The 27,997-nt window shown below is 41.7% G+C and overlaps 1 protein-coding gene across 1 annotated transcript; it reads left to right on the top strand.

Moving 5' to 3' along the window:
* Positions 1–80: 80 nt before the first annotated feature.
* On the top strand, positions 81–27,510 carry map7d2b (MAP7 domain containing 2b). Its single transcript, XM_073487979.1, has 18 exons — positions 81–179; positions 317–493; positions 1,892–1,975; positions 2,350–2,403; positions 3,847–4,007; positions 12,203–12,350; positions 15,270–15,359; positions 18,461–18,550; positions 18,851–18,945; positions 19,497–19,570; positions 19,656–19,864; positions 20,665–20,803; positions 21,180–21,360; positions 21,827–21,931; positions 22,915–22,978; positions 23,596–23,737; positions 25,042–25,316; positions 25,426–27,510. The coding sequence occupies exons 2-17, from the start codon at positions 457–459 to the stop codon at positions 25,310–25,312; spliced, it is 1,944 nt and encodes a 647-aa protein (XP_073344080.1). The 5' UTR covers positions 81–179; positions 317–456; the 3' UTR covers positions 25,313–25,316; positions 25,426–27,510.
* The last annotated feature ends 487 nt before the right edge of the window (positions 27,511–27,997 follow it).

The following is a 27,997-nucleotide window of genomic DNA, read 5'->3' as shown; positions in this document are numbered from 1 at the left end:
GCCAACTGTGAAGAGGTCACAGGTTCTGGAGCCAAAATGGACGAAACAAACTTAATTTATTCCCGACGAATAACTCTTTTTTTGAGAAAACTGAGAGACTCGTAGAAAAATTAATTATTTAATATTTAATTTTAGTTCATATTTTTCCCCCCTGACGTGTTCTTTATGGGACACAGAGGGTAAGTAGACCCAAACGTTGATTAACCGTCGTCGTCTAGCTAAAGGTGGCAGCTTTAGGTTAGCTTAGCATACAGACACATCTCTGCTGGCTCTGAGGCATATGGACCCCCCTCCCCTCTCTGTCTCCTCACCATAGGCTCCTCACTCTTAGCATCACATTTCTCCGCCGTCTTTCCCTGAGTCATTGTGTTGCAGCGGCCGTCTCCTGAGAGGCTTTCAGCGGTCTTCTGGCTCCTGTCAGGTCCCTGCGGTCAACATCTTTCGACGACATTTGAGATGACGGAAGTGGCTTCAAGCCGCCCTGAGATGACAGGTGAGGAGAATTAAACATTTCCCGTTATTTCCCAATTAAAATGTGAAGGAATGGGTGTGTAATGTACTGATGGACACAGATGCGGACACCTTATTTGCAGAGATGGACAAAACCCCAGACTGACAATGCAGGTTAAGTAGATTTATAGATACACAAGTCCACCACTTCTTTTTGTGCTGCTGTGCTTTGTACCTGATATTTTACATTTTACAGAATAATGTAACCAAAAAATGGGTGTGGTATGTTTTTATAAAGCATCTACAAATATATTTACCATTACTGGAGGTCATTTTTTAAGTATTTGCATAGATATGTCATTGTTACTGCATCATTTTCATTGCTACTGCATCAGTTTCAGCATTTGACATGTAATACTGACGTCAGGAAGTGGTAAAAAAACAAACCTATTGCAACTGGAATATGTGTTCAATACTCAAAATTAGTTAGGGGTGTTGGGATATGGGTGCATATGTGCATGTGCATGCATATGCAATAAAAGTCAAATGAAATGTGTTGCACCAAATGAATTCACAAAACACAAAATAACAATTCAGATACGCCGCAGAATAAACAATCAAGTGAAACGTTAAAATGTACCGATATCCCTGACTGATTTTGAGTAGTGTATTTAAATCTGCAATACATGCCACTGCATTTCATACGTGTAGCCTTTTTGAATAATACAAAATAGGGCAATAAATTGTATGATGTACAGAATATTCTCAATGAAAATGTTCTTTTTGATATCCTGCGTTGTATTTCCTCATTTATACGTTCATGTTTGCTGACTGACAGGCTGTCTCACTACATGTTCTGAGGGATGTTCCTTAAATCAGCTGTGTTCGTTGATCTAAACAGCAGCTTTGTGCTCAAATGTCACATACCTCAACTGAAAGAAGCTGTTACCATCTTTTAAAATGTGTGATTCAGCTGATTTTGCTCCTTTTTTTTGTGCATGTTATGTCATCTTGAGTGAAGATGAAGCAGACTAAAACCCACAGGACACTTGGGGATTTAGCTCAGATTTGCATACATTAGCATATCTAATGACTGTGTGTATGTGTTCAGAGGGCGTTTGCAGCCGTCCCCTGTGTGTTCGATGCCTGATAGTCGTCCTCAGGCAGATTTTATGTCAGCGTGACAGATTGAGAAACAAAAACATAACAGGAAGAAGGCTGAGGGTTACACTCAGGGGTCCTGCACTGACAGCCTATACTGACACCCGACCCTCACGGCACTGCAGTGGCTGACAGGAGATTTATTGCATTTGGATGCCACACAAGATTTGGAGTCCATTCCATATTAACAAATGCAGGAGTCAGCTTTACATTTTTAGTCGTAATTGCCTCCTGGCCGGCATAGTGTGAATCGTGTCTGACTGTTCTCTCCAAAACACAGCGCTGGCCCCTCCTCCCGCACTGCTCAACACCAGTAGGAATGCGTCTCCTTCTCGATCGCCGTCCGCTCACAGCAGCCCTTCAGGTACACTTCTAATCACAATCACACGCTTTGATGTGCTTCCACTATCTCCATAATCCAGGGCAGAACTAATGGAAAGTATGAGAAAATCAAGATGAAGGAAACACCAACCAAGCGGCAGTTCTGCAAGTGCATGTGGTGTCTGAGTCCACCTCTAAGTATCCTGTGTCAGATTTGTGGTCTTTAGATTTTCCCATGTTTTGTCACATTGTTTTTTTTTAATCTGTTATATCCAGGACTTGTGAGGAAAACTCAGAAGCACAGGCACACAGATAAAACAATAAGATGCTACATGAAACCACCCCTGAATATAAAACATATGTGTAACCTGGACGCAGCTGAACTGATCTATTTATTTTTCTTTTACCTGTCTCAAGTCTCCCGGCGGCATTTAGCAAAAGAGCGAGGGGAGGACAGAGAGAAGACACAAGGTATGAGTAACTCTCCAGCTGGTGGAGCTCTGTGTGGTCTGTCCTGTTCATCTGTCACTGGCACACACACACACACACACAGACACACATTCATTGTGGGTGCAGTGTGGTAGAGGAAGTGTTCAAATCCTTTGGGTATATATTTTATTTATAACTTTGTTCAGAAAGAAAAGATCAAAGGTGAACAAACAGGAACATTACACGCCTCCCCTGTCCTTCCTATCACATGTAACAGCATATAAAAACAAATGTTTAAGTGATGTGCTGTGATATAGACAATCCAAGTTGCCATATCTGTTTAAACCTACTTGTTTTCAGATCAGATAAAGGAGACATAATCGACAGAGTGTGAAGAAACATCAGTGTCGATGTTATATCAAAGATGTCTACTGTGCACGCTAACCAGCTAGCCCCGGCCCGTCCTGTGTCGAACACCACCTTGTATCACAAGAGGTGATCGTCTGATAGCGGGCTTAATCGCCTTGTTAACTCACTTCCATTCAAACTCAACAGAAACTAAATAAAACTCACCAAAACAGTCTTGGTTTGTCTTCCCAGATTCACCTCTGGTTTGGTCCAAATAAATCCTCAGTTCACAGAGTAAGATGTGACAATATTCCAGCTCTTCACGTCATGTTTTCACCCACTGCTGATGCCCGGAGTCATAGTCCTGGTCAGAGCTGCTGTAAATCACCTTCGTACTGTATCTCCTGTCCCAATCCAGACAAACTCTAGGGCTGCTGGCCATGAGCTCATTCACTAATGATAGCTAGCTACAGCCAAGGATAGCAGTGGTTGTCAGTTACTGCCACCTACATGTTTGGATCTACCTTCGAATTTCTGTCAATGTTTTTATAAACTATACATTTAAATCTGTCTTCTTGGGGTCCCAGAAACATTTTGTATTCAGGGATTTTTTATTTGAAAACCAACAGTAGAGAGTTGACAGGAAATGAAAAGAGAGAGAGTCATGGAATGAAACAAAGGCCTTCGACTCGTGGTCGGCATTTTCATCTTGAATCTGCAACAACACTCCCAGCTTACTGTGTGTCAGCTGGTTTGTGCTAATTTAATTGAAAATTGGCTTGTGAAAATGCACCACTGAGCCACGATATAGACGTGATGAAGGCCCTGTGGCGGGGCCTGCTTTCACATGCAACCTTAAGACCCTGACATGAAGGGGTCCCTGTGTCAGAAGCTATTATTAAGACCTTTATTATTTCAGCTTTGTTGCACACCCACTCATTTATGCTCAGGGGCTCCTAAAAGGTTAATTCAGCCATGTAGTGAAGTAACAAGTACAATATTTCCCTCTGAAATTAAGTGGAGAAGAAGCAGAAAATCTGCCATAATAGACAGAAAATACTTTAATCCCTCAAAATAAATATTTGAGTAAATGTACTGTACCAACCTGCGACCTCTGACATTCGTATGTGTGTTCAGAGATGTTGGAGGTGCTGCACGACAAGGAGCGTCGCGTGCAGCAGCGGCTGGACCGCAGCGCCGAGGAGCGAGGGAGGAAGATGGAGGAGCAGAAGAAGAAGGAGCAGAAGCGGAGGACAGCTGCAGAGGAGAAGAGACGGCAGCAGCAAGAGGCAGAGAAGGTCAGAGGTCACAGCACACTGATGATGCATTCACGACACGTTAGTTGGAGTGAGGAAAACAGGACGACATCAGGCAACCACTGACACTAAACATATTTTTCTATAGTCGTGTTAAATATTCAGACAAAATAAATAAGCAAGATTCGGTTTGATCCGTAATAGGGAAACAAGTTGTACAAGAAGGTAAAATAAAGTAATAAATTACAGTATAAAGTTGAATAAACGCTGAATAAAGTGATCTAAAGATAAGTAAACTAGAAATAACTAAGAAGCATCACAACTGGAATAGGAAGCAGAAACATATTACAACTTTACTATGTTCGTTTTTCCAGTAACATAATACGATTGATACTCAAAATATATTGAGATTTAATAGTCCAATTTAAAATATTCACTTGTTAGTTACTCGATTTGTAAATGAAATTAATTGTATTTGACTGAGAATTTTGACTTATGGACGATGTTATCACAATATGATAACATAGTACAAATACACATATACAATATGAAGAATATGTATGTACATATATCCCAAATATTTGCAAAATCATTTTTAAAATATTCAAATTGATGTTCATTGCAGCAAATTGTGTTTCATTATTAAAAATTAATTAAAGAAAAACAGCTTGTTTTATACATTTTTAACCACAATATGTTTGAAATTATTGTAAAAAATTATATTGAGATGATACAAAATCATTCTGTTACAATTCAGATGAAGGTAGAGTAACAATCCTGAAACATCCCCCTGAGCCCACGCTGTCAACTCATTAATAGACGTAAATAAAGCAGAACTGACATGTACATTTTCCTCCAAAGAACGTGTCATGTATTCCTCCGTGTCTCCTTCATCTTACCTCTCCATCCATGACTAATTAATCCCTTCTGTCCAACCATCAGTCTGTTGTTCACACTCACAAACTTAAAGCTAGGGTTGGTAGATTATCCTAGAATCAGTTTCTTAACATCCTGACAACAATCAGTAAATCAAACGCTCATACAAATAAAAGGAAAAAAATCCAGTGTCTGTGGCTCATCCTGTCGTCTCATATGGCCTGTAGCGAGAGAGAGTGCAGCCAATGCTAACATACTAGCTTGAATACCCATATTTGTTTAATACATTCATCATGATAATGTTTGGAGTTTCCTTAAATGTTAGTGAAACATGATGTAGTTGGATGTGGTTCATGATGGCATCAATGTGCTGCACTCCCGGTAAACACAGAGTCGTTGATTAACGTATATATTTGATTCGAATAACTAAGTGAGGTTATGAAAGTGATACGAGTCATTTCGCAGGGGGTGTGATGCTCAAAAAAATGTACCCACCGTTTTAAAGACGCTCCTTTCACAATGTTTGCTTATGGGTAAATGTCTTCTTGGGCCCCAGTGCATCACGTGATGATGTAATTGCACAGTTTGGCCACTTCCAAGGTCGGCTTCAAAACCTGGCGCTCTTCTGGGGGCTTGACATCACCCTGCTGGCCAGTGAGAGCTACAGGGCAGTCGATGTCAGTGTAGTCAGGCATGTGTTGGTAATTGGGTTGTATCTTACCAACCCCAGCTTTAAAAGCTGAATCACAGGAGACCTTAGACCACACTGCCTTCTGTGATGAAAGTCATCTTCTTTCTTTTCCCTTTTTCCCCCTCTGAGCTCTCTCACTGAATTAATTGTGTCGATCCATAACCCAGTCAGTGTACTTCCAGCAGCTGTTAGGCTGAACTAGAGTTTAAGGAGCAGCAAGTAATTAATGCAGGAGCTCTAATGACTTTCTGTCAGCTGACCAATTGTGTGCATTCAACTGAAACATGAAAAGTTTTCGGCGTTAGACTTGAAGCCACAGTGAATCGGTGCTGAATTTAACCTCCCCAACATCCTGTCCAATCCTCGTCACCTCAACGTATCAACACACACAAAATACTGTTGAATACTATACAATATATCACATTAAATACAGTATATAATATATATATATCCTTTATTTAGCTTGGAAGTCACATTGAGGACAAGATCACATCACATCAAATCACAATAGCAGTACAATAAAATACATTTCATAACATATTAAGGCGCGTGTGAGGCAACTCCAACGGGCAGTGAGCACTTCCATTATTCTGCATTTAGATTAATTTAAAGATATCTGCCAGCCTCCAGTCTGATAGAAGGCACTTTGAACTGAAGCAATTTTATAGTTTTAGTAAATCAACCCCAGTTTGAGAAATATTGCACACTTGTTCAGCCAACTACGAAGTTCAAGGAAGTTTAAAGAGTCCTCCAGTGATTTATTATTCCACTCAGCCTCACGATGGATAGTTGACAAAAAGGATCCAAATCGATGCAGCAGATCCAGAGATATTATCCTTTTTATTCCATGCATGTGTTTGTAATGTCAAATGTAGACTGGAGCAGCTAGAGTGAACCGCTCCGCTCACTTCCCTCCAACTCCACACCAACAGATTTTCTTTATTTTCAAACTTAAAGTCTTAAGCTGAGTCAAGTGAGATCTCTTGAGGACATTTATACTTATCTCAGCTCCCTCTGGAGACACCGAAGTCTTTATACTTCTTTTTTTCACACAATCAGTAGAACTCCTGAACACCTGGAAACACACTTTGATGTGTAAACTTAAATATAGAAATGGAGTTTGGCTCAAGGTTGACGCCACTTCAGATCCTCTCTTATTTCTTCTTGTGTCTTGTGCCTTTATGTCCACATGTAGAAAATTAGAATTATACAATATATGATTAGAAAGAATGTGAAGGAGAATTGCCTAAAAACCCTCGACTGTTACCTAAAATAAATAGTAACAGTTATGTATCAATTCAATTTACAGCACGGTAAAAGACAGAGACATTACTTAACAACAATTCATCCCGTCTGTTACACAAGTATAATGAATCAGACAAGGTCACCCTCACACACGTTAGCTCATTTATGGAGTATGTGCAAACACTATCGTTAATTTTCCTTTCCTTCAGTGTTTTAGGCTCTCATGCATGTAAAATCTTCAAATCATCAACGTCTGCACCAACAGAAGCTCTTCTCTCCCACAGAAAACACTGCTCCTGAATGCCTCGTCAGTAGTCCCGCTTTAATTCTGTGACTTCGTGACATCACACCTCATCATCAAATCATGCATTTGCATAATCTATGTCTAGAGGCTAGTTTGGCAAGAATTAATTTAGCACAGCTGCACGGTTGTTGTTAGCGGTGCTGGCTCAGACATGTGTGAGCTGACCAATCAGAGGAGACTGGGTGTTCAGGAGGGGGGTGGCCTTAAAGAGACAGGAGCTAAAACAGTGAGTGTATAAAAAAAACGATGTTTTTTTGAGCATTAAAGCATGTAAACATATTCTACTAGTCACCTAGAACAAAATGATGAACCTGAAAATGAGCTCAATATGTCTTTCCTTCCTTTCATATCCTTTAGAATATGTGTTTGATGACCACATTTGAAGGATCTTTGCAAAAAAAATGTGTATATTGGATTTTTTTGCTCTCCTATATCTGTAAAAGTATCAATTGGGCTCTAGCTGTTCACGTTTTTGTGTTGAAAATTCCCTTATTGAATCACATACAAAAAAGGAGCGTGTCCCGTCTTGCGTAAAATGGTAATTTTGTAAATGCAGCTGAAACGCCATCTGTAACAGAAATGGTTTTGTGGGAAAGGAGATTTTTCTGTCCACGAAACATGAATAAAACTCTCCGCTCTACATGAGTCATGAGTGGGCATCACTTGGCTCAGAACCATTGACTCATATTATTACAAACAGAAATAATCTGCTGCGTTTGTGCGATAACCCTCTCAGCTGGAACATAAATTATTAGTGTCTGCTGAAATGCTAAGCAGCACATAAAGGGTTAACAAGCCAGTGATCCACGGAGAGTTCACCACTGGGGGGGGGGTCACTGTCTATTGATTTAAGGGCTCTGTTTGCATGCTAACAGCCCCCCCCCTCCCCCCTCCACACACTCATAAGCATATCTTAATGACATAATGATTGGTCAGTCTCACTGGGCGATGACATCACCACCAGCGTATCATGTGCCGTTTACTGGAAAGGACAGTCGATGCTAGCATTGCTGTGACAAGCACATAATTCACCTCTGAAAAGGAAAAGACGTCTGTGGGATGAATGAGTTTAGATTATTTAGAAGAAAACACAGCGTGCTTCAATACAGGATTTAAACCTGTTTATGTTAACGTAGTCTGTTATTGTGAGCACAAACTGCACTAAAGGTCATCGGTTTCTCACAGTTTTTCTCGTAAAGCTATTTTAGTCACAGTTACGGCTGCAAGGAATGATTATTATCTTTTTTGTTTTCTGATCTATAACATGTCAGAAAATATGCTCATCACAATTAGACAGTCTTCAGTTGTCAGATCAACACTCTAGTCAATACTAGATAGTCAATATATATCAATATCATTTTTGCTCAGTAAGTGACTGAAAACAATAAATCCATTGTCAAATGTATCGTAGAATAATATTCTCAGTCTCACTTAACAGTTAACACTTTAAATGACGAAATGATATTATATACTTAATAATTAATTACACTTGATTACTTACATAACAAAAAGCTTAAATAAATGTAAATAATTATGTTATTTTCCGCCTCATCGCCACCATAAATAAATAAATACATCACAAATTAAATGAGGCACTTCTTCCATCGTTTTTCCTTGTTAAAAGGTTTTTTCTTTCCAATATTGCAAGTTTTTCCTCACTCGAATCGAGGAAACAGAGGATGTCGTTCTCTGTACAGATTATTAAGCCCGCTGAGGCAACGTGATTGTGATTTATTTATTCATGGTGGCAGTTAAACATACATTTACATACATTTTTATTTATTTCCTCTGTATTTCTATATTTAGTTTCAGCCTTTAAAACCCTCCATAGTAGTGAGCAGGTAGGTTCCTTTAATTTTCAGACTGGGCACTGCAGATATAAATTAGTCCATCATGACTAACTCTGCCACATTTGCCCTCTAAATAATATCACTTAATTCACTGCATTGTCCCTGTTGATACATCAAATCACACATTTAATACAAAAACCTTCTCATAGAAATAGAAACACAGTTTTGTGCAGAGAGACTTTGTGAGGGACTGGGTTGATTTGTGTTTTTACTGTGTTATAATAAACCAAACGCTTCATTATTCTGTGCTGTATCGGTTGTGTTCCTGCTGGACAGATTCTCCTGAATCACAGTAAACGACTCTGCTGCAGTCTTTGTTCCTCTTTGATCTTTATCTCCAGTATATCCCTCTCCACTTTTATCCTTCTCCCCCCTCATCCTACAGTTCTTCTCTCTCTTTTTAAATCCCTCGTCTTCACCCCAACCCCCTTCCTCCTCCTCCTCCTCCTCCTCCTCCTCCTCCTCCTCATCCTCCCATCGCTTCTCCTCCCTCCTGCAGTCTGTGCGTGACTCTGCATGCACCTTCAGCAAACCCACCCACAATGCTGAGGTGTGGCATTTCCATCCTTTATATATCGACAGTATTCTGGAGCAGTGTATCAGCTGTATATTGTGCAAATTACTGTACAAACAGCTGCTCACTAACACCGCCACATTAATAGCTGCCGACTGAAAAACCAGAATAGGATGTGGTTGTAAATAGAAAGCTCTCCACAGCATCTTAATTTATTGTTTTTGGCCTGTTACAACAACCATGTCTGCGTGTGATTATAGATACAGTACAAATAAAGAACAGCAGAATTAGCAAATGAGCTAGCTAGTTACAGTCAATGATAGCTAGCAAAGAGCAGCAGTTGGCGGTTACTCTGCTGATATGCTGCCTCATATGACTCTTTCAGAGCTACCTTTGAATTCTGGCCATATTTTACAAATCACACCTTTAATTGAGCTCAGAGAAAATTTACACTTTGAGCTGTGAATGTGAAAACAGCCCTCTAGTGTCAAACTTTGCATACACATTTTTCTACACAGTGAAGCTCAAACATTCAACTGTAGGAACAATAAATGAAACGCAGTTTTGACTGGAGGGGGACTTTAAGTCTTTTAGCTCGCCTGTCGTCGGCAGTAATGTTAGTTATAACATGTTTTTGTTCGTGGTTGCAGGCTGTCGGGAGATGTTACACACTTATAAAGTAAAAGTGTGATTATTGTGACAGTGCGTTGTGCTGCAGGCAGCGGCTCAATCCTTTTTGGGGAGTTATTTTTATAAACTGCTTGGAAGTGCAGCCAAACATGTGCTTAATAACTCCAGAACATACTAAACTTTATACTCTTTCATGTATTTAACAGGCCTGCAGAACACCCGTAATGTCCCATGAAACGCAGGAATATCTAATATCGAATATCTACCATATTAATATATATTAATCAATAGATGCTGTATGGTCACCAGACCTGACTATATTTTAAACTGTTCACATGATGGTAGTATAAAGAAGAGAAGGATTTGTGTACTATCTACAACACTAAAATATATTAACACCTGAGGCAATGAGCTGCTCATTAATCAGTCCAATTGAATAAAATTGAATGCACATTTCTTACACTTTAAAATGAATGGCACTAGAATGGTTGAGTGCATACCTCTGCCAAGGCCCAACAGTCCCCTTTAACTCAATCAAGCCCAATCCAATATCAAACTTGTAAGTTTAACTGCTGAACCATAATATAAGATCATCAGATTTAGCATCGGCATCAAATTGTACTCACTCATAGATACCAGACACCTAAATATGCCTGATGTTTTTCATCGAGATCCATTATAATTCCCTGAGAAATGAACAAAAATGGCAAAAAATGTTCCTATCTCATAATGTTAAAGAAAGTGAGACAAAAAATAATCCTGCATCCGTCCCTTTATCTGGATCGTACGTACGTGAACATAATAAACGGACACACGTAAAAAAAGATAGATAATATAGATTTAATTATTTTATTATTACTAACCAAACAATTCATTTGAACAATTGTGTGTAATGTATCGTATAATGCATCTTCAAGGTGAAATTATTTATTACTTTAACAACACTAGGGTTTCAAAAATGCAACAACGAGTTCTTTTATGCTACATTCACAGAAAAAACAAAACAATGTTTTCTAAAATGTGTTGTGTGTAGTGTATTATATTGCTGCTGTGTTGTGGTTAAGTATGTATTTCTATCAAACTACTGTATGTTTGACAGTATATTACACTGGGTGTAGCAGCGATGCACGATAGGGATTTTTTTCCCAATAATTGAAATACATTTTAAAAATGAATTGCTAACCTGTAGTTTATGCACACCTGAGTGTAAGAAAGGCCAAGATGTAGTGAGCTAGTTGTTTTATTTGATGTTCCATAGCTGTGTTAAGACTTTTCCCTTGTGACGACGTGTGTGGCTGTTGTCTACATTGCGTCGCTCTACACGGGTGCAGCAGTTCGGCGTTACGAGTGCGACATCAGCGTTGTTGTTGTTCTTCTTCTCTGTGTTTATTGGCTGCTCGCAGAACAACTTTAAAGGTGCATACCGCCACCTACTGCAATTTGGCTTTTTATTATCAGCTAGATTTATCGGCTATAATTTCTTTAACTGCTGATAACCGATAATGTAAATTTTCCATTATTGGGCCGATAATTTATCTGTCCGATATATATTGTGCATCCCTCGTGTGTAGAAACAAGGCAGAAGAAGGTAGAAAGAGCAAAGGACAGGGGGAAAAGAGCACTGGAGATGAAACAAATGCAACCAGTATCAATATCCAATCCACTGTCTGTGTGCGTGTGTGTGTGTGTGTGTTCATGCATGTGTGTGGGGGTGGTGGCGGGTTGCATTTGTTCCTTCCCCTCGGACTAAATTGCTCCGTGAAAAAGACTCAGTTATTAGAGAGAGAGAGGGAGGGAGATCGAGGTAGAGGCTGAGAGAGAGAGAGCGAGCGAGAGAGAGAGGAGGGGTGGGGTAAACAGTGGTGAGGTAGGAGAGAGAGAGACCGAGGCAGTCGATGTTACCTAGAGGGAGCGGCAGACAGACGGAGAGAGAGCAGAGCTGCTGTATCTCTGAGTGACAGCCCAGCCAGCGATCTGTGACACAGGACAGAAGAGGACGACAGACGGGCGCGGCTGCTGCATGCGGTAACCATGGCGCAGCCGAGCGCATCGCCAGGCGTTCGTCGCCGTAGCGATGGCTCAGTGAGAGAGTCTCTGTTCTTTCCTGTTTCTGAACGCAACGAGCAGGAGAGGCTGGAGGCCCTGGTCCGCCGGAGAGCCGGGGGTGCCGAGAGACGAGGAGGAGGAGGAAGTGGAGGAGGGGGGGAGGCGCGGGACCACCTGGATAACAGGCCTAAACGCTGGACGTGGGGAGGACCGCCTGACGGAGTAGAGGGTGAGTATGATGGGAGGTGGGGGGATGGAGAAAGATGATGTCAGCGGAGGGTTGGTTGTGAAGAGGGGGAACTGAAGGGGGGCTGGGAGGAGAGGAGGAGAGGTGTTTAGGGGGAGGTCTGGAGGTCAGGGGGAGAGGAAGAGGGGGATGGTGGGATGAAAGGGTGTGGACGACAAAGCAGAGGAAGGAGAGCGGGTGATGTGAGGATAAAGAGAGGAAGGTGAGTAGGAGCAGAAGTGATGGAGAAGGGCAGTGGATGGAAAAGGGTGTGGAGGCTGCAATGCAGGAGCTGCTCAGCGCTTTGTCTCCTCATCAGGGTTAGGAGAGGCTGTGTGTGTGTTTACAGTCACGTATATCTGTATGTGTGTGAAGCGCTGCGTGTAAGCTGATGGTTTTGGCTTGTAAATGTGCCACAGGTGTGTGTTTGTATGTGAGTCATCGCTCTGTTGTCTCATTTCTGTTGCGTGAGGCCGGTTTAATTCCCAGAAGAGCAGGAGTTACACATCAACCTTGAACGCACCAAGGCCACGCACATAAACACAGACGAAGTGCGACATGAGACCGCTCACTCCACCAGCATCAATCTTTCTTAATTTATGCCTCTTTTCCATTCGTTCCCGTCATCCTCGTCCTCGCCGAGATATTTCAGCCGTCATGTCGGCCAGCGGGAGGCCAGAGCGCCACCAGCGAGGCTCGAGATCCTGTGGTGCATTCATAACGCCATCAATTATTCACTGTACCCATCCGCCCAGCCGTCCTGGCACTGACCTGGGATCAGGGTCCACCCAGCAGCTCGTCTGGCTCCGGCCCGGCTGACTGGCACAGAGGCTGCTCTGGGATCTGTCGGGCCCAGCAGAACGCTCACTGCAGCAGAAACAGCAGCATCTCATCTTACAGCTCCACTCGATTAAAGGACAGAGACTCACTAAAGACACAAAGTGTGTGTATGTGTGCTGCAGATTTTTCTCTGGTTCCAAGGTGGTCCAGTTAGAAATATAGCTGCCTTTTTCTCGGTTTAATCTAACGATTTTCCTCTCAACCAAGAATGCATCACAACCAAGGCTGTATGAAACTGACACTGCAATGCTTTGGTTTTCTGCGATGTGTCATATGAAAAAATACAGGAATGTTCACAGGGTAACTTGAACAGTTCTATTTGGAAATGAATAATCATTGAAGAATGATTGGCATGATTTTGTCGTGGAGAGCAGGCCCTGCCTTGTCTGATAAATTGATCAAGAATGACTGGGATTGTTCCAGGAACCCTTAAATTGGTCTACAGTCTGTAATATTACACCCTTCTCTTGAGTTTTCCTCTTGTATCGAGCAGAAAATGTTGAGGCAGGACATGTTTGAGTTAATTTGCCTTCCTTTGATGTGACTATTGTGCATGTGAACCGTGTGATGTGGATGCTGAAATGATCAATTGTGCAGCCCTAATCACAGCTGACTCATTCATGCTGACATGCTTTATGTTCTGAAACAATGACGGAGGCAATTGATTGGTCAATGATAAGCTGGACTTCCAGGCTATAAATCAGCCAGTTATAACAGGCTACTTCAGCTTGAATAATACAACAGGAAGCTGACGGTCATCCATCACAAATGTCCAGTAGAGATGCAAAAAGAGTCAAAACAGATTGTTTTGATTGTGATTGGTTTAAAAACATGCAAACAAACTATCCCAGGATGAGAACTGGTGCAGCCAGACCTTTATCCAGCACTGACACAGTGCTGTGGAAAGAGGTCTGGCTATGAAAGACTTCATTTGATGGACAGGTGCAGCCATTACAAACATGGAATCTTAAGTTGTATTTGAGTTTGTTTCTATTCTGCACTGTAGCCTGAATCCTGTGACGTCACGCTACAGATAACAGTCACTTCTTGGTCGATAGGACGATTCAAATCCATTTCAGAGATATGTGAAATCTGCAAACTTGTTTATTTCTGTTGTCATTATCAGTCGTAACCACAACGTTTACAGATATAGTTAAACATGGTGGTCTGACCTATCTGACGTTTCTACTGTGCTCATTTTATGTATTGTGTTGCTTTGCTAGCGTCTGTGATAATCCAGATTTACCCAAAAGAAAAATCTCGAGTTGTTGCTTTGATTTGACTGATCACGTCTCTGTGACCTGACCTATGTGGCATGTTTTTGTTGCGTCATGAGCAGAGCTGTTTTAAGTGTGTTTTATTATTAATATTCCCAACGTCGATGTGCTGTAGATCCTGAGTCTGCACAGGGTGTTTTATTTTGAAAACTGACCTGATGCTCTATTGCGTTCATTTATCCGACTTCCTGTCTGGCTCGATCTGCTCTGTGCAGCTTGACACAGCTGCTTTTTTTACTTTTATCAAAAATAATCTCCTGAATTTTGGTGATCCTTCTTTGATATTTGTGGTTCAGAGATAAATGTCTCTACAGGTGGTGGATGTATTATCATGCAGTTTGGTGCAGACATTCATGGTCTTTAAGTTTTCATCTCGCCCCATCATCAGGTCAAAATATCCCCCTGTCCTGTCGACTCTTTGTCTTGTTATCGCCAGTTTTCTCACAACCTAAGTGACTTCAACAACATGTTGAAGTCATGACCTCACACAGCTTTGTTCCTTGATGTTTCACTCTGGTCCACCACGTTGGAAAGATTGTTCCTCAGCTGGAATCATCATGTTGCATCTCCAGTCTTGTGTGACCTGATGATGATTTGATAAAATTGAAGGTTGTGATGTGGCACTTCCTGCTGGGAATCTCGTGTGTCTCAGATGTTTGTATACTGTTTATGTCCGTCTGCGTGTGTGTTTTTGTGTGTGTGGATTGTTGTTACCTGTTTGTGTGACGCAGGTGTACGAGTGTGCGTCAACATGTGTGAGTGTGTAACGCTTTGCTTTCTCCGCTCTGCTTCACCTGCTGCCCAGGTAACCCTAAGACCCCGCCCTGCCATGCCATTGGCTCTGCTCAGCCCAATGAGCTTCCTGCTGCTTCCAGCGCCAGCCAATCCCGTAACGGTACAGATCACATGACTGTGTGTGTGTGTGCCACGCTCATACCGCTACCCCGCCACCAACCCTGCTGGCTCACCTGCAGCTGTTTCTCTGTCTGCATGTGCGTGGACGTCTTTGTGCTGTCACATCGGCTCTTTTATCGTCCTGGAGTGTGTTCACGATGTGTGTGTGGTGATGAATTCAGTGCAGTGTTGAGAAAAGCTATCTTATTTTCTTTTTTTCTTTGACATGCATAAAAACATCTGCATACAGATGCAGCAGAAACTGGGCAACTCAAGTTTGCACAGGTTCTTTCTCAGAAGTCTCATCTACAAATCCTGCCTATCTGCAGGGCTTTGTGTCACACATGTAGCGATATCTAGCAGCACTTGTGTTGGGCCGACTCCCAACATGGAGGATAGGAACAATCGGATGATGAAAGCACACAGATGATTACAATAACATTTCTAAAAGAAAAAAATTTAAGATCTTTTTTGAGATAGAAATGAGGGTTCTCTTTGATATCGTACAGTCTAGTTTGTGACATATCGTGCAAGTATGTTGGCAGATATATGAAAATCTGGGCAGACAAAAGAGACTTTTGGTACCTTGAAATGTGAGTAATGCTTGAAGTTTTGCTATTTATGTAAGCACACGTCTGTACAGTAGATTAGCGGTGTGTTGTCAGAAAACGCTGCTGACTTGATTATAAATTTGTAGCATGGAATATTTTAAATACGCTTGGTGAGGCTCCATCTGTCTCCTCTCTCTGCTCCTCAGTCTGATTACCAACTGCATGATATTTACACATTATAGCCAATTACTGTTTATATTTCAATAATGTGACCTTATTTGGCAACTGTTGACTCCCACAGCGAGGTGAGTTTCAAAACCAACTAGAATTTGAGACACTTTTTTCTGTGTCTGATGTAAGTAAATTTAAGCCGTTTAGTAGCCTTGATTTGTTTTGGATTTTGTTGGACTAGTTATTGAATAGCAACTTGAATAGCTCCACAATTAAAAGTCATTATTTTGTGTTATGTAGTTTAGTATCATTCAATTAACTTGGTATTTACTTTATCTGTTCTTTTAACTCATAACCTCCTGGTTAAAAGACTTTTCTAAGCTAAACGTCCAACATACTTCATATATTAGGCCTATTTATGATTTTCTGATAAATGATTGTTAACGCAGCTGACTAGCGTTTAGCGATTATTTCTCTCCATGAGTTGAAAAGACACATGTACAAAGATATTTGGTTTATCAACATTTCTTTATGAATAGAAAAGCATGATTGACATAATGAAATCTGCAAGAGTGTGTTGTTGCTTTTAAGGAACAGTTCTACCAAATATGTAAACTCAGTCATCATCGCCTCCCTCCATGCTGATGAAAGTCAGGTGAAGTTTCGTAGTCCACGAAACATTTCTGGAGCTTCACAGCAAAACAGCATTGCCGCATTCTGCTAAAAAACAAGTAGCAGGAGTAAAAAAAACAACCAAAAACACATAAAATGGCTCAGGTGAGTGCTAACGCTTTTATCTTAGCTGCTTCAGTGAAGATTTTGGACTTAGAAAAGGGTGTAAATAATGTGTTTCTGAAGACTTGGATTACACTGGACGAGCTGTAAAAAAGTCCCCAGCTTCTTCAGTTGTTTAGGAGAATGCTGCAGCGCTGTTTTGCTGTGCAGCTCCTGAAATGTTTTGGGTGAACTGTTCCTTTAAGACAAACAAGTGTGTGACCTCCAACACTGATTGTGTGTTTACCGTATTTGTGTTTGTTTGTGTGTAACAGAAAAACATCAGTGCTGTTTTTCATCATTTTCAGCAGCAGTTCACGGCACATACAGCGTACTTACTTATGTTCTCCTCTGTGGCTCATGAGTGTCTGGTTTGGAGCCCCCACAACACACAAACATGCACACACAAAACACACACATACGCACAAACCCCCACCCATATCACAACAAAGGGCTGCTCCACTTCCTGTCTTCCTGGCCCAGGGCCGTGTTTAGTGATGCATACATATCGTTCTCAGCAGGGAACCCAGTCTGAACCCACCCCGTCCTCATCTACACAGACACAGACACACAAACACACACACAATACATCATACCAGACATTTACCCTGTAGCTATCTGTGAAACTTATTAGACCCCACCTACACACCAGCAAGTGCAACCAGGTCAAAACACACACACACACACACACACAACATCAACCAGACATTTCCAATCATCCCTGTCCCGTGTTACAAAAGCAGCCACTGCAGAAATCAATGTCCTTTGTTTTGCACTTTTGCTCTAAAACCTGAGAGGAATATCACTGAAACCTTGATCACCAGCTGCTTAGCAACATAAAAAATTATGTTTTGCAATATTACAGTCTTATTGTCCTTGTGGAAATAAAGAAAACATCGGCTGCAGGATACTAGATGTAGATACCATCGTGAAGAGCAAAGACTCCAAACAGTGAGAGCATCACACAAAAAGAAATGAAATTATGTTTCGATTGCTGCAATTTAACTTGTTATTATGCAAAAACTAAAGAGTCTGTACAAAGACGTATATTTTCAGAGAGTAAAATGTTCACTTTTCATTCAGGTTGCGTGAAAAAATTGCTTCTCAGTCCGTTTGTTTACATGTAGCTTCATTGTACCTGGGAACAAAAACAATAGAAGTGAATCTGAATCTGAATAATGGTGATTGTACAGCACGACATTACGCTGCATGATAACGAACACATCATGTTGTCATGGTGCCTTCAGGTGCTGTAGGAAACATTTTCCTCTCAGTTTCACGCGACTGCAATGGCTGCCTCTGTATCCTCGTCACCCTCCATTTCATGATGAAGCAGGTTTGTCTCTGCTCTCTGTTCTGCTGCTTCATTTCTGTCTTACAGCCGCCAAGGTTAATTTATTCAGCAGCCTGCATGGCTTATCGACCGGCAGGATTATTTTCTGTGTGAGCTGGCAGTTTTGTGTTTGTCGTGTGATGAGTGTTTGTTTTGGGATCAGGGCATTTATTGAACATATTCGTGACGTTTACATCATCCTTCGATCCAGCGGCAGTCAGTACTTTGATTCACTGTCATGTATGTGTCTGTGTTTCATTCTTTTTTCATCAGTTGTTGACTTCCTGTCTCCGCCCGCGATGGATCCGCCGATCAACAAACAGCTCTCCAACTCTTCAGCCGCTCTGCATTCACCAGAGAGAGGTGAGACTTCACATCCAGATATTAATTTTAAAAACCTCAACATGTTGAGTGATGCTGCAGCACACACACTTCACCATGACAGCTAAGTACAGGAGCATCAGGAGAAGATTTACAGGAGAAGATTTTGCTCAAGTTTGTCTCTTCTGATTTTTCTTGTTCTGTGTCAACGTCATGTTGTGTGCATTTGTGTTTTTGTGTGTTTTTTAATTTTTTTTTATTCATCGTCCTTCATTTTTATTCATCTGTCTGTGTGTGTGTCGGTCCATGACCCTTCAGTGTCTTTTGTGTCCCAACGAACAGCTTCCCCCAGCAACCACAGACCGTACAGAAGTTCCTCAAACCGCAGGAGCATCGCTGGATTCCCTGACGAGACGTCCAAAGCCAAAACACCCACGGTGAGTCCCCTCACACACACACAGACACACACACACACACACACACACACACACACACACGTGTATACCCACTGCAGCTTGTTGTTACTTGCTGGTTTTTCAAAATAAGAACACATTTCTCATAAACCTTGTTGGTTTATTTTGAAAAGAAGATAATACTGTGTTCTGTTCTGTTCCTCTCCGTTACGAGCCATTTCAGTCCAACTGAAGGGCAGCCGGTGTCGAAATTAATCTTGTTAACGTGAAATAAAATTGCTGCATTTTGTTTTAAGATCCATACAGATTTCTTGGGTGGAAGCTCTGTGACATCAGTACAGGAACCTTATTTAGAATTGAAACATGATTGGCAGTAACAAGTGACAAACCAAGATGCAAATGTAATGCACAAAGTCACTGGACCAGGATGGGACTGAAGTAATAGATCAGATCATCTCATGACGTCAGTCTCTAATGGAGCTGTTATAAACAATATACTGTTTGTATTGTTTAAATTAGTAAAACTGATGTTAATGTTGCGGTGACGTTATGATGTTTTTAAATGTGACTTGCAGGGTGAGCCTCCAAACACTCCGGTCCGCAGCTCTTCCTTCAGAGCCAACAGCAAGGGCCCCGCCACACCGAAACGGTACAAAACACACACACAAGTAGCACATACACACCTCACTTGGATTAGAGACCTGGTGACCTGATGTGGTTGTGTTGGTATTCAGGGTGAGGTCGAACAGGAGTCGCGCCCAGTCACCCTGTTCCCCCGGCCAGTACCCTCCTTCCCCGCTTCGGCAGAGGGCCACCACCCCTGGCACCGACGACAGGGGCCACGCCGAGGTCAAAGGTCACAGCACACTGGAGAGGAAAGCAACCAAATCTGAGACGTCGGAGAAAAAGATCCCGAAATCCACCAGCAAAGAACTGAATGCAGGTAAAGTCACAGTGTGTCTGTCGGTGTGAAGAATTTATTTAGAGTCGTCAGCCTCGGTACAGTTTGTATTCATCGGATAACTTCTCTTCGTCTTCGTCTTTCCACTCTGTGTGGTTGCACATGAACTCACCGGTCTGGAAGAGATTTCATTTCCACACAGACCTTTGAAAGGAATAAATAATTAAAATAAGACTGCAAAAACAATGTCTTTTCTAAAAAAACATATTTTGTTGGCATTTTATGAAACATCACAAGACAACACAGTATAGTTACATGAATTATTCTAGTTTGAGATGAACCGATATGGAAATTGAAGGCTGATACCGATACTAATTTTTAAAATAACAATTTGGCCGATACGGATGTTTCTCAATTTTTGTCTTTGTTGTTATTTATACTCCCTTCTGTGTTAAGGAGCAAAGAAATCCTCTTTATAACAAAAATACTGAATTGTTTTAAAGCCATTTAGATGATCATGACACATTATCTGTAAATAAGCACAAATTCAATCATACAAATTCATAAAACAACTTTTAGTATAACCCTGTTTCCCATGAATAAGAATACGCAAAATTAAGACTTAACATGTTAACATCGGCCACTGACGTCGGTGAACGTCATCTTATTTGCTGAAAGGCCGATAAGAGGGTACATCTGTAGTTTCAACATTAAACCCGTCCACCCGTTCGCTTCATTTGAGCTCGTTATTCTACGCTGAAAAATGATGATGACAATAACATGAATGAGGTATATTACACCACCTCCATACTCAACCATCTTTCCTCCCTCCACACACACAGAGTCTCCGGGCACGCCCACAGGCAGGAGTGTTGGTGGGACGACGGACGCTGAGGAGGCGTCCAGACTGCTGGCAGAGAGGAGACGTCTGGCCCGAATACAGAAGGAGCAGGAGGAGAGACAACGGCAGGAGGAGGAAAGGTGTGTGTTCGAGCTGACACAACTACTTTCATATTCAACTCATTGACAACTATTATTCTTTAGCTTCTTCGTGGACTTTTTTCCAGACAAAACAAGACATTTGAAGACATTTCAAGCTGTGGATCTTGGAAAATGTAATTGTGTCCAAACAGTTCTGAAAGGCCAATAAGCCAATAATAATAATGACAAAAATCAACCCCCAAACACCAACAATCCTCTTTGTCAGCACTTAAATTATAAATATCCATTTAAAATCAATGACTGGGTCGGCAAACAGAATTAAGATGCCTTTGATTATCTTTAAATTAGGCAAGCGAAACGTTTTTGTTCTGTCCTATGGTGGCCTGCACAGCTCAAACCTCACGTCTTCCTTCAGGTTGAGGGCCGAGGAGGAGCTGAGGAGGCAGCAGGAGGCGAGAGAGAGGCAGGAGAGAGCTGCCATGCAGGCCGAGGAGGAGAGAGTGAGGCGGGAGGAGGACAGGAGGAACAAGGAGGACGAGGAGCGACGACAGAAGGAGCAGAGATGGAAGGACATGCAGGATCAGCTGGACAGAGAGGTCAGGTTACATCAGTGTGTTTATTATCTTGTGATGATGCTCAGGTTTTGTTTTCTTATATGAAAATATTTTGAAAAAGGGAGCTAACTTGTGGTTGAACCTACCAAGTTGATAATATTTATTTACTTATTTATTTAATATTTAGCTGATCAGAAATTTAATTAACAACTGAAATATTTTTGGCACTTTGACTTCAGCAAAAATGATAATTACTGAGTGTCAGTGCTGGTTACTTTCTTGTTTAATTTTATGCATAAGTTTTGGGATAAGTATAACCAAACACAAGTAAAGGGAACGAGATCTCCTCTAATTAAAGACAGTAAACTATCATTGAGCCACTTCGCAAAACTGAGGACAGATGATGCAGCGTTTCCTTGATCTGAGGTGGTAGGTGCCTCATTTTAGCATCAATAAGTTATTTCAAATGATAAAATATAGAAAGAGGATGTTATTGGCTGTGTTTCAGAGGGAGGAAGCCTTCCTGCGAGCCCAGAAGGAGGCAGAGAGGAAGAGACAGGAGAGAGAGCTGCTGCACATCCAGGAGGAGCAGGAGAGACTGCAGAGGAAGAAGGTATCAGAGATGGAAACATCTGTTTCATGAATTATAGATTTCACGTCACTACATAAAAATCACCTCACTAAAGTAGATTATTGAATTTGGTTAAAGGGGCAATCATCAAACATTGATACAATTAAAAATAAAATTCGGGGTGGGCGATCTGGCTTAAAATGAAATCATAAGATCAAAGATTAAAGTGGGACACTACTCTATGAGGTTATGTGAAAGTTTTGGATGTAAAAATTCTGCATTAAAATGACCGTGTGTTCTTACATTATCCCGAATGTGTCCAACAATGTTAAAACCAGAAAAATCTACTAGTTTATTCAAAGTAACGTCGCGTTTCATTTGGTCACCTGTCGCTATAACTTCCAGGACAGAGTCAGAGAGTGAGGAAGGAAGTCGGTGAACGAAAGAAACATAACTTGGAAAAAAACTTGAAACCATTACCTCGTCTGTGAATGTTTGTGTCTGAGTCACATCAGAGAGATTTTCATTAGCAATGGTGGTTGTGACCTCGTGCATGTATGTTTTTCACATCAAACTCTGAGTGAAGTCAGCACTCAGCAGAGACTCTGGTTCTGGTTCTGGTTCTCTGTCTCCTCTCTGTAACGTTACGTTCATGAAGTAAAGTCCATTTCCCCTCCAACTCCAGTCAGCAGTCGACATCACAGAACAGAAACAACTCCGGATCACTGCTGCAGTCAGGCTGATAAACAGGAGTGAAGATAAATCCACTTTTTAATCCCACAAGTTAAAAAGTCATCTCTGAGCTCTCCTCCCGTCGGTAAACGGATCAGAGCAGAATCTGATGAGACTCTAGTGGCAGAAATGACATATTGTGCATTTAAGTTTGGAAACAGAAGCAAGAGGACATTACATATAGCGGATCTTTACGATAGACTTGTGGAAAATTGTGGAATCAATCAGTTACTTTTTCTCAAATCACACCAGTTGTGTCTGTTGTCTGACTTGTGTTTTGTTTGTTTTCACAGAGAATTGAGGAGATCATGAAGAGAACACGTAAGAGTGAAGTGGAGCCTCTGTCCGCTGCTGCAGGTGAATATTTAATACATCATCCTCCTTTAACACAAACTACTGGACACTGTCAAGCTCACAATCTCATCTAATGACTTAATTTCCTGCACCATGGCAGTTTGATTAAACTGCAACTCCCTGCACGACGTCTTCATTCCATTTTCCCTTTTTAGTTTTTATACTTTATCTTCTTTCTCCAGCATTTTTAATTTTCTCTAAACTGTAATGAGATCAGGCTCAGCTGCAGTGTGACTCAGCAGTGTCAGACAGGCAGGGGAACAGTGCCGCCTGATGGTCGAGTCCGACACCAAGAATTCTGCAGTATCAGACGAACTCTCTGATCCAAAGTGGCTTATATTACTACTGTTCCATCAGCACCGGTGACCCCAGAGGAAATGAAACACACAAGTCCTTCAATATTAAACACATAGTTACAAATTCTGACAAATTATCTAGAAAGAAATGTCTTAAAAAAAAGTGAGGTTTGACTTATTGTCACCGAACTGAGCCTGTGAACAACAGGCAAAACAACCCATGTACAGATATTTTAAGTAGCATAACAGACTTTATGTTTCCACCCAATTATTTATGAAATTATAGTTCAAAATGACTTTTTTAAAAATGCTGTGTTTTCACAGTGTCTGACACGAGGGCAGAAGCTGCGGTCGCCTCAGAGGAGGACGCCCCGACTCCGGCTGAAGCCCCCGTCATCATGCTTGGACCGCTGGAGAAGAGCTGTGTGGACGAGCTGTCTGACGGAGTCCAGTCCATGGACGTCAGGTGAGACGTCTCCGAGATGTTTTCAGCCGTCTCTGGCTATTTCACTTTTTCACATTTCAGTTAGTTGGTCTGCCAAGTTGTGTCTGCGTTGAGGTTCCTCCCCACGTACCAATCAGCCTTTTTGGCTTCTTTTCTTCAGTCATGCATTTCATTGTGATCCCATACTGCTCATGAAAACATCCACAAGGTTTGTACAGTAGAGGGAGTCTCAAATGAAGGAAGAAGGATTTATTGTCAGGGGAAATCTGACACGTTCATCTACAAAATACACGAGCATGGAGACTGCTTTCATTCAGATCTCTGTCAAACGCACATCTTTTCATCATGAAACCTTATTACTTGTTATTTAAAGGTGCAATGTGTAAAATATGGCCAGGATTTTGGTTTCAAACAACAGTGTTGACTTTGTGTCAAAGACCTCAAGAGGTGAGTCAACCCCCGTAGTTTCAACTGGGAGATGTAAGTGAGCGGCGAGTTTGCTTCTTAATCTATTAAGTAAATAAAAAAAACTCACAAAATGTCAAGAAAGGAAATATTCTACTGTCTATTTTCCTCACTAAACAGGAAATACAACCGTACACCGTCTGAATTCAAGTTTCTCTCTTTTACTGATCTAAAACGAGTTTAATCGCCTCATTAACTCATCGTAAAACACACTTCATTCAAACTCAACATGAAATAAATAAAACTCACCAGAACAGTGTTGGTTTGTCTCCACAATCACCTCTGGTTTGGTCCAAATAAATCCTCAGTTCACAGAGTACGATACAAATATTCTGGCTCTACACGGTGCTTTCACCAGCAGCTGATGTCCGACTCTCTCTTTCCTGTCCCCGCCTGCCGTGTCGTCTTGTCCCTGGAGACATAGTCCTGGTCGGAGCTGCTGTGAATTGCCTCTATAATATATCCCCTGTCTTCAAACTGACCTCCGTCACTCTCAGAGGCTGTGTTCAGTCCCAGTTTGGTGCCCAGCCATGTTCACTGGGAGGCTGCCAAGCCCAGTTGCCTCTGGTGACTCCCCGGTGATTCGTGCCTAATAGGGCCACTAGCTCCACGGTTATCTGAGGATAATTAGCTAATGGCAGCCAGTCGCTACAGCCAAAGATGACAACAGCAAAGAGTATAGTGAGCAGCAGTTAGCAGTCATGTTGCCCCTTATAGTTATGAAGATACCTTCAATAGGTGGCCACATTTTACACTTTACACCTTTAATACTGAATCTTTATTCGGAAAAAAATGCAATTAATTAAATATTCTGTCTCTGTCATCATTGTGTCTTGAAGTTCTCCATCTGTCTCCATCAGTCCAGTGTCCAGGGAGGAGCAGGCGAGCGCTCATGAGTTTTCACCGGTCACAGAGGGGACGGACGGCTGCCCCCTCGACCACCTGATGGACCTCGACGGCCAGGGACGAGGACAGCGTCAGGGTGCAGAGACACCCCCTTACCCCAAACTGCAGGCCGGCAGCGGGGTCGGAGACCTCAACAAGAACCTGCTGATTCAAGCTTATAGCGCCGCCTCTGAATCCTCCCAGCTCATCCACAGCATTGGCCCGAGCAAACTGGATGTCCAGTAGCCAGGTAGAGACTGAAATGAGGGTTTCAAAGGGTTTAAAACACACATTGAAGGTGGCAAAACACCTTATAGATGTGGATGATGTCATCATATCGATTTTTTTGTCTATTTCAGGAGCTTTTCAGGAGCTGGCGGGTTCAGTAGAAACAGGAGCAAGGAGAAACAGACCAAGAGACCTTCACCTCTGTCTGCAACAACAACAACAACAACAACAATCATCACTTCCATAAGGAGCAAATGCTGAATATCTCACTTCACATCTGTATTACCAAACCTCGCAAACTCATAACAGTAAAGCTTCTGGACACATTTTGAGGCAGTGCAAACGGGCAACTCTGACTCACTAACACAGCAAAGTTTGGCAGAATCACGCAAATAATGTGAAGTATATTTATGACGTGGTTATGTGACAGAGCAGGAAGTGGGAACATCATTCTTGCATGTTTTAGGAAAGTAAATCGACTGTAAACTTATTAAACTTGCTGTATAGGCGCGAGTTCGAGGTCAAAAACTGCACACATCAACGTTTTCATTCACAGATTTCACATTTTTTTGCATTTAAGACATTTCACTAAATCCTCCAACATCATACTGCATCTTTTTATGACCTTTTGTTCCTAACAAACATCAGCTCCTCTACATCTGTTCCTGTTGAGCCAGCATTGCCCAGCTGCACTGCCACAAAACATCAAGTATCATCCGCTTAATACGGAAGCCATGACAAGTGAGGAAAAAAAAACATCTGGTGATCTATTTCAAGGTCTGATTCAAATTGTTTTCTCTCCTGTGTTTATGACTTAAGAACAGAAGAAAAAAAATAAAGGAACTTCGATAGATTGTCCTGGTGAAACCTTTTCTCCCCACCTGTTCTCATGTCATAAACACAGGACATAAACAATTAAGAACGGACTTAGAAAATGGATGAGTGGGTTTTGTTTTGTTTTCACTTGCCTCTCTGGGCTTCCGTAGCTTTAACCCCTGCTTTTGTAAAACTGTAAATAGATCTGACTGGGTGGAGGAGTCTGTCATGGTAGGCGCAGGGAGCGGCTCTGAGGGAAGCCGTGAATCAGACACTGTTGTGTGAATACTGTGTAGCATCTTCAGTGAGGACTAGCTAGTTGAGCTGTTTATGGTTGTAGCTGTGTACTTCAACAGTGTGTGAGAGTTTCTCTCTTTCTGTCGGTGTTTCTGATGGTTCCTGTGTGTTAATCTCACCTCCAACCTGCTCTACTGCTGACGGCGACTTCTATCAAACCCAGTCTGCTGTAGATTTCCTGTCACCCTGAAGCTGGAGAAACTCATCAACAACTGATATTATAACCCCGCTGTTGACCCGTAACACTTTTAGCCTTTAGCTTCGGTTTTTCTGCTGCTCATCGATGGACGTTTTGTGGAGCTGCAACAATCCACAGCAAGGATATGAAGAAAACCTGGGAGGGGAAAACGGGCGGGGGAAAAAATATGTGAAATGTCCTGTATTTTTATCTGCAGGTCAGGAAACATTGACACGTGTGTTGTGTATTTGTCTGGCACTGACTGTAACCACGCTAGCTGCAGTTTATAGTGTGCACTTACAGTAGTCGTGTGTTTCACTGCTCTGAAGACGCTTGTATCTCCACCTCAGCTCATCCCCCCGACTAAAATATACCTCACCGATTCAGAACAGACTCTGGTGTGAAACAGCGTTCACCACCTCGCAGCTCATCACCTCTGAGGCCTTAAACCTCTGTGCAGTCAGCATCTTCCCTTAAAACAACCCGTCCTCTGTGCTTTGCCTTCAGGCTGTGTTTCATCCAGCATGTGCACTTTTGCTGTTTAACGGCCCTTTTCCACTCAAATGTTCTGGAAGTAGACAAACAAGAACTACTGATACTCCCTGAGGAGGTCTGCGTTTGATTTTCAGCTGCACCTGATGAGGCAGATCAGAAGGAAGTGACTGAGAATGGCAATTATGGGAAAGCAAGGCAGAATTACCACCGAGATCAAGCAGCTCCGGGGGCCACAGGTTCATTTGGATGATCAGGGTCAGGCCAGGATTGTAGATACTAAAGTAATAAGACCAGACTCCCACCGCAGAACCTCGCCCACCTAAAGTAAATTGACGAGTCTCCCACCAAACTCTGTAAACTTTTCTGAGTATTTATGGAAAAGAATGATTCTTTTTGATGATATTAAAGCAAAATGCTATTTTGCAAAAAATACAGGAATTTAGTGTCCTCCAGCAATACTTGGCACCAGACCATAATGTTTCCCTCCTTCCTTGATTTTCCTTTAATACTCAAAAATTTGTACAGAGTTTGGTTGATGCCTAATCAAAAAAAAACTATAAGAATTTAGCATTTTTTATCAGTTTCATTTCTTGTAAATTGTACTTCCCCACATTATGTCTGGTGCCATTTATATCATTCTGGTGAAAAATGCTAAATTATTTTCATTTTTTTTGATCAGACACCAACCAAACTCTGTGCAAATTTCTGAGTATTTAAGGAAAAATCTCTTTCTATTCCATCTAATCAAACATTCAGTTATATATTTTGTAAACTCAACAGTATATCCTTACATTATGGTCTCGTGCCAAGTTGTGATGGAAGATACTAAATTCCTTTGGTTTTCTCTGTTTTGTTTGTTTATTTTTGGCCTAAAAATCATCAAAAATATCAGAAGCATCCTTTAAAAACACAATGTG

This window comes from Pagrus major, chromosome 19, assembly GCF_040436345.1.
Source record: "Pagrus major chromosome 19, Pma_NU_1.0".
Lineage (NCBI taxonomy): Eukaryota > Metazoa > Chordata > Actinopteri > Spariformes > Sparidae > Pagrus > Pagrus major.
This window is presented reverse-complemented; position numbering and strand designations above follow the sequence as displayed.

What these genes read in the sequence shown, in the direction of transcription:
- map7d2b (XM_073487979.1), top strand. Translation starts at nt 457, where the DNA reads ATGACGGAAGTGGCTTCAAGCCGCCCTGAGATGACAG. An exon ending in AAGCCGCCCTGAGATGACAG is followed by an intron (nt 494 to 1,891) that starts GTGAGGAGAATT and finishes TCCAAAACACAG; the next exon opens with CGCTGGCCCCTCCTCCCGCA. An exon ending in GGACAGAGAGAAGACACAAG is followed by an intron (nt 2,404 to 3,846) that starts GTATGAGTAACT and finishes ATGTGTGTTCAG; the next exon opens with AGATGTTGGAGGTGCTGCAC.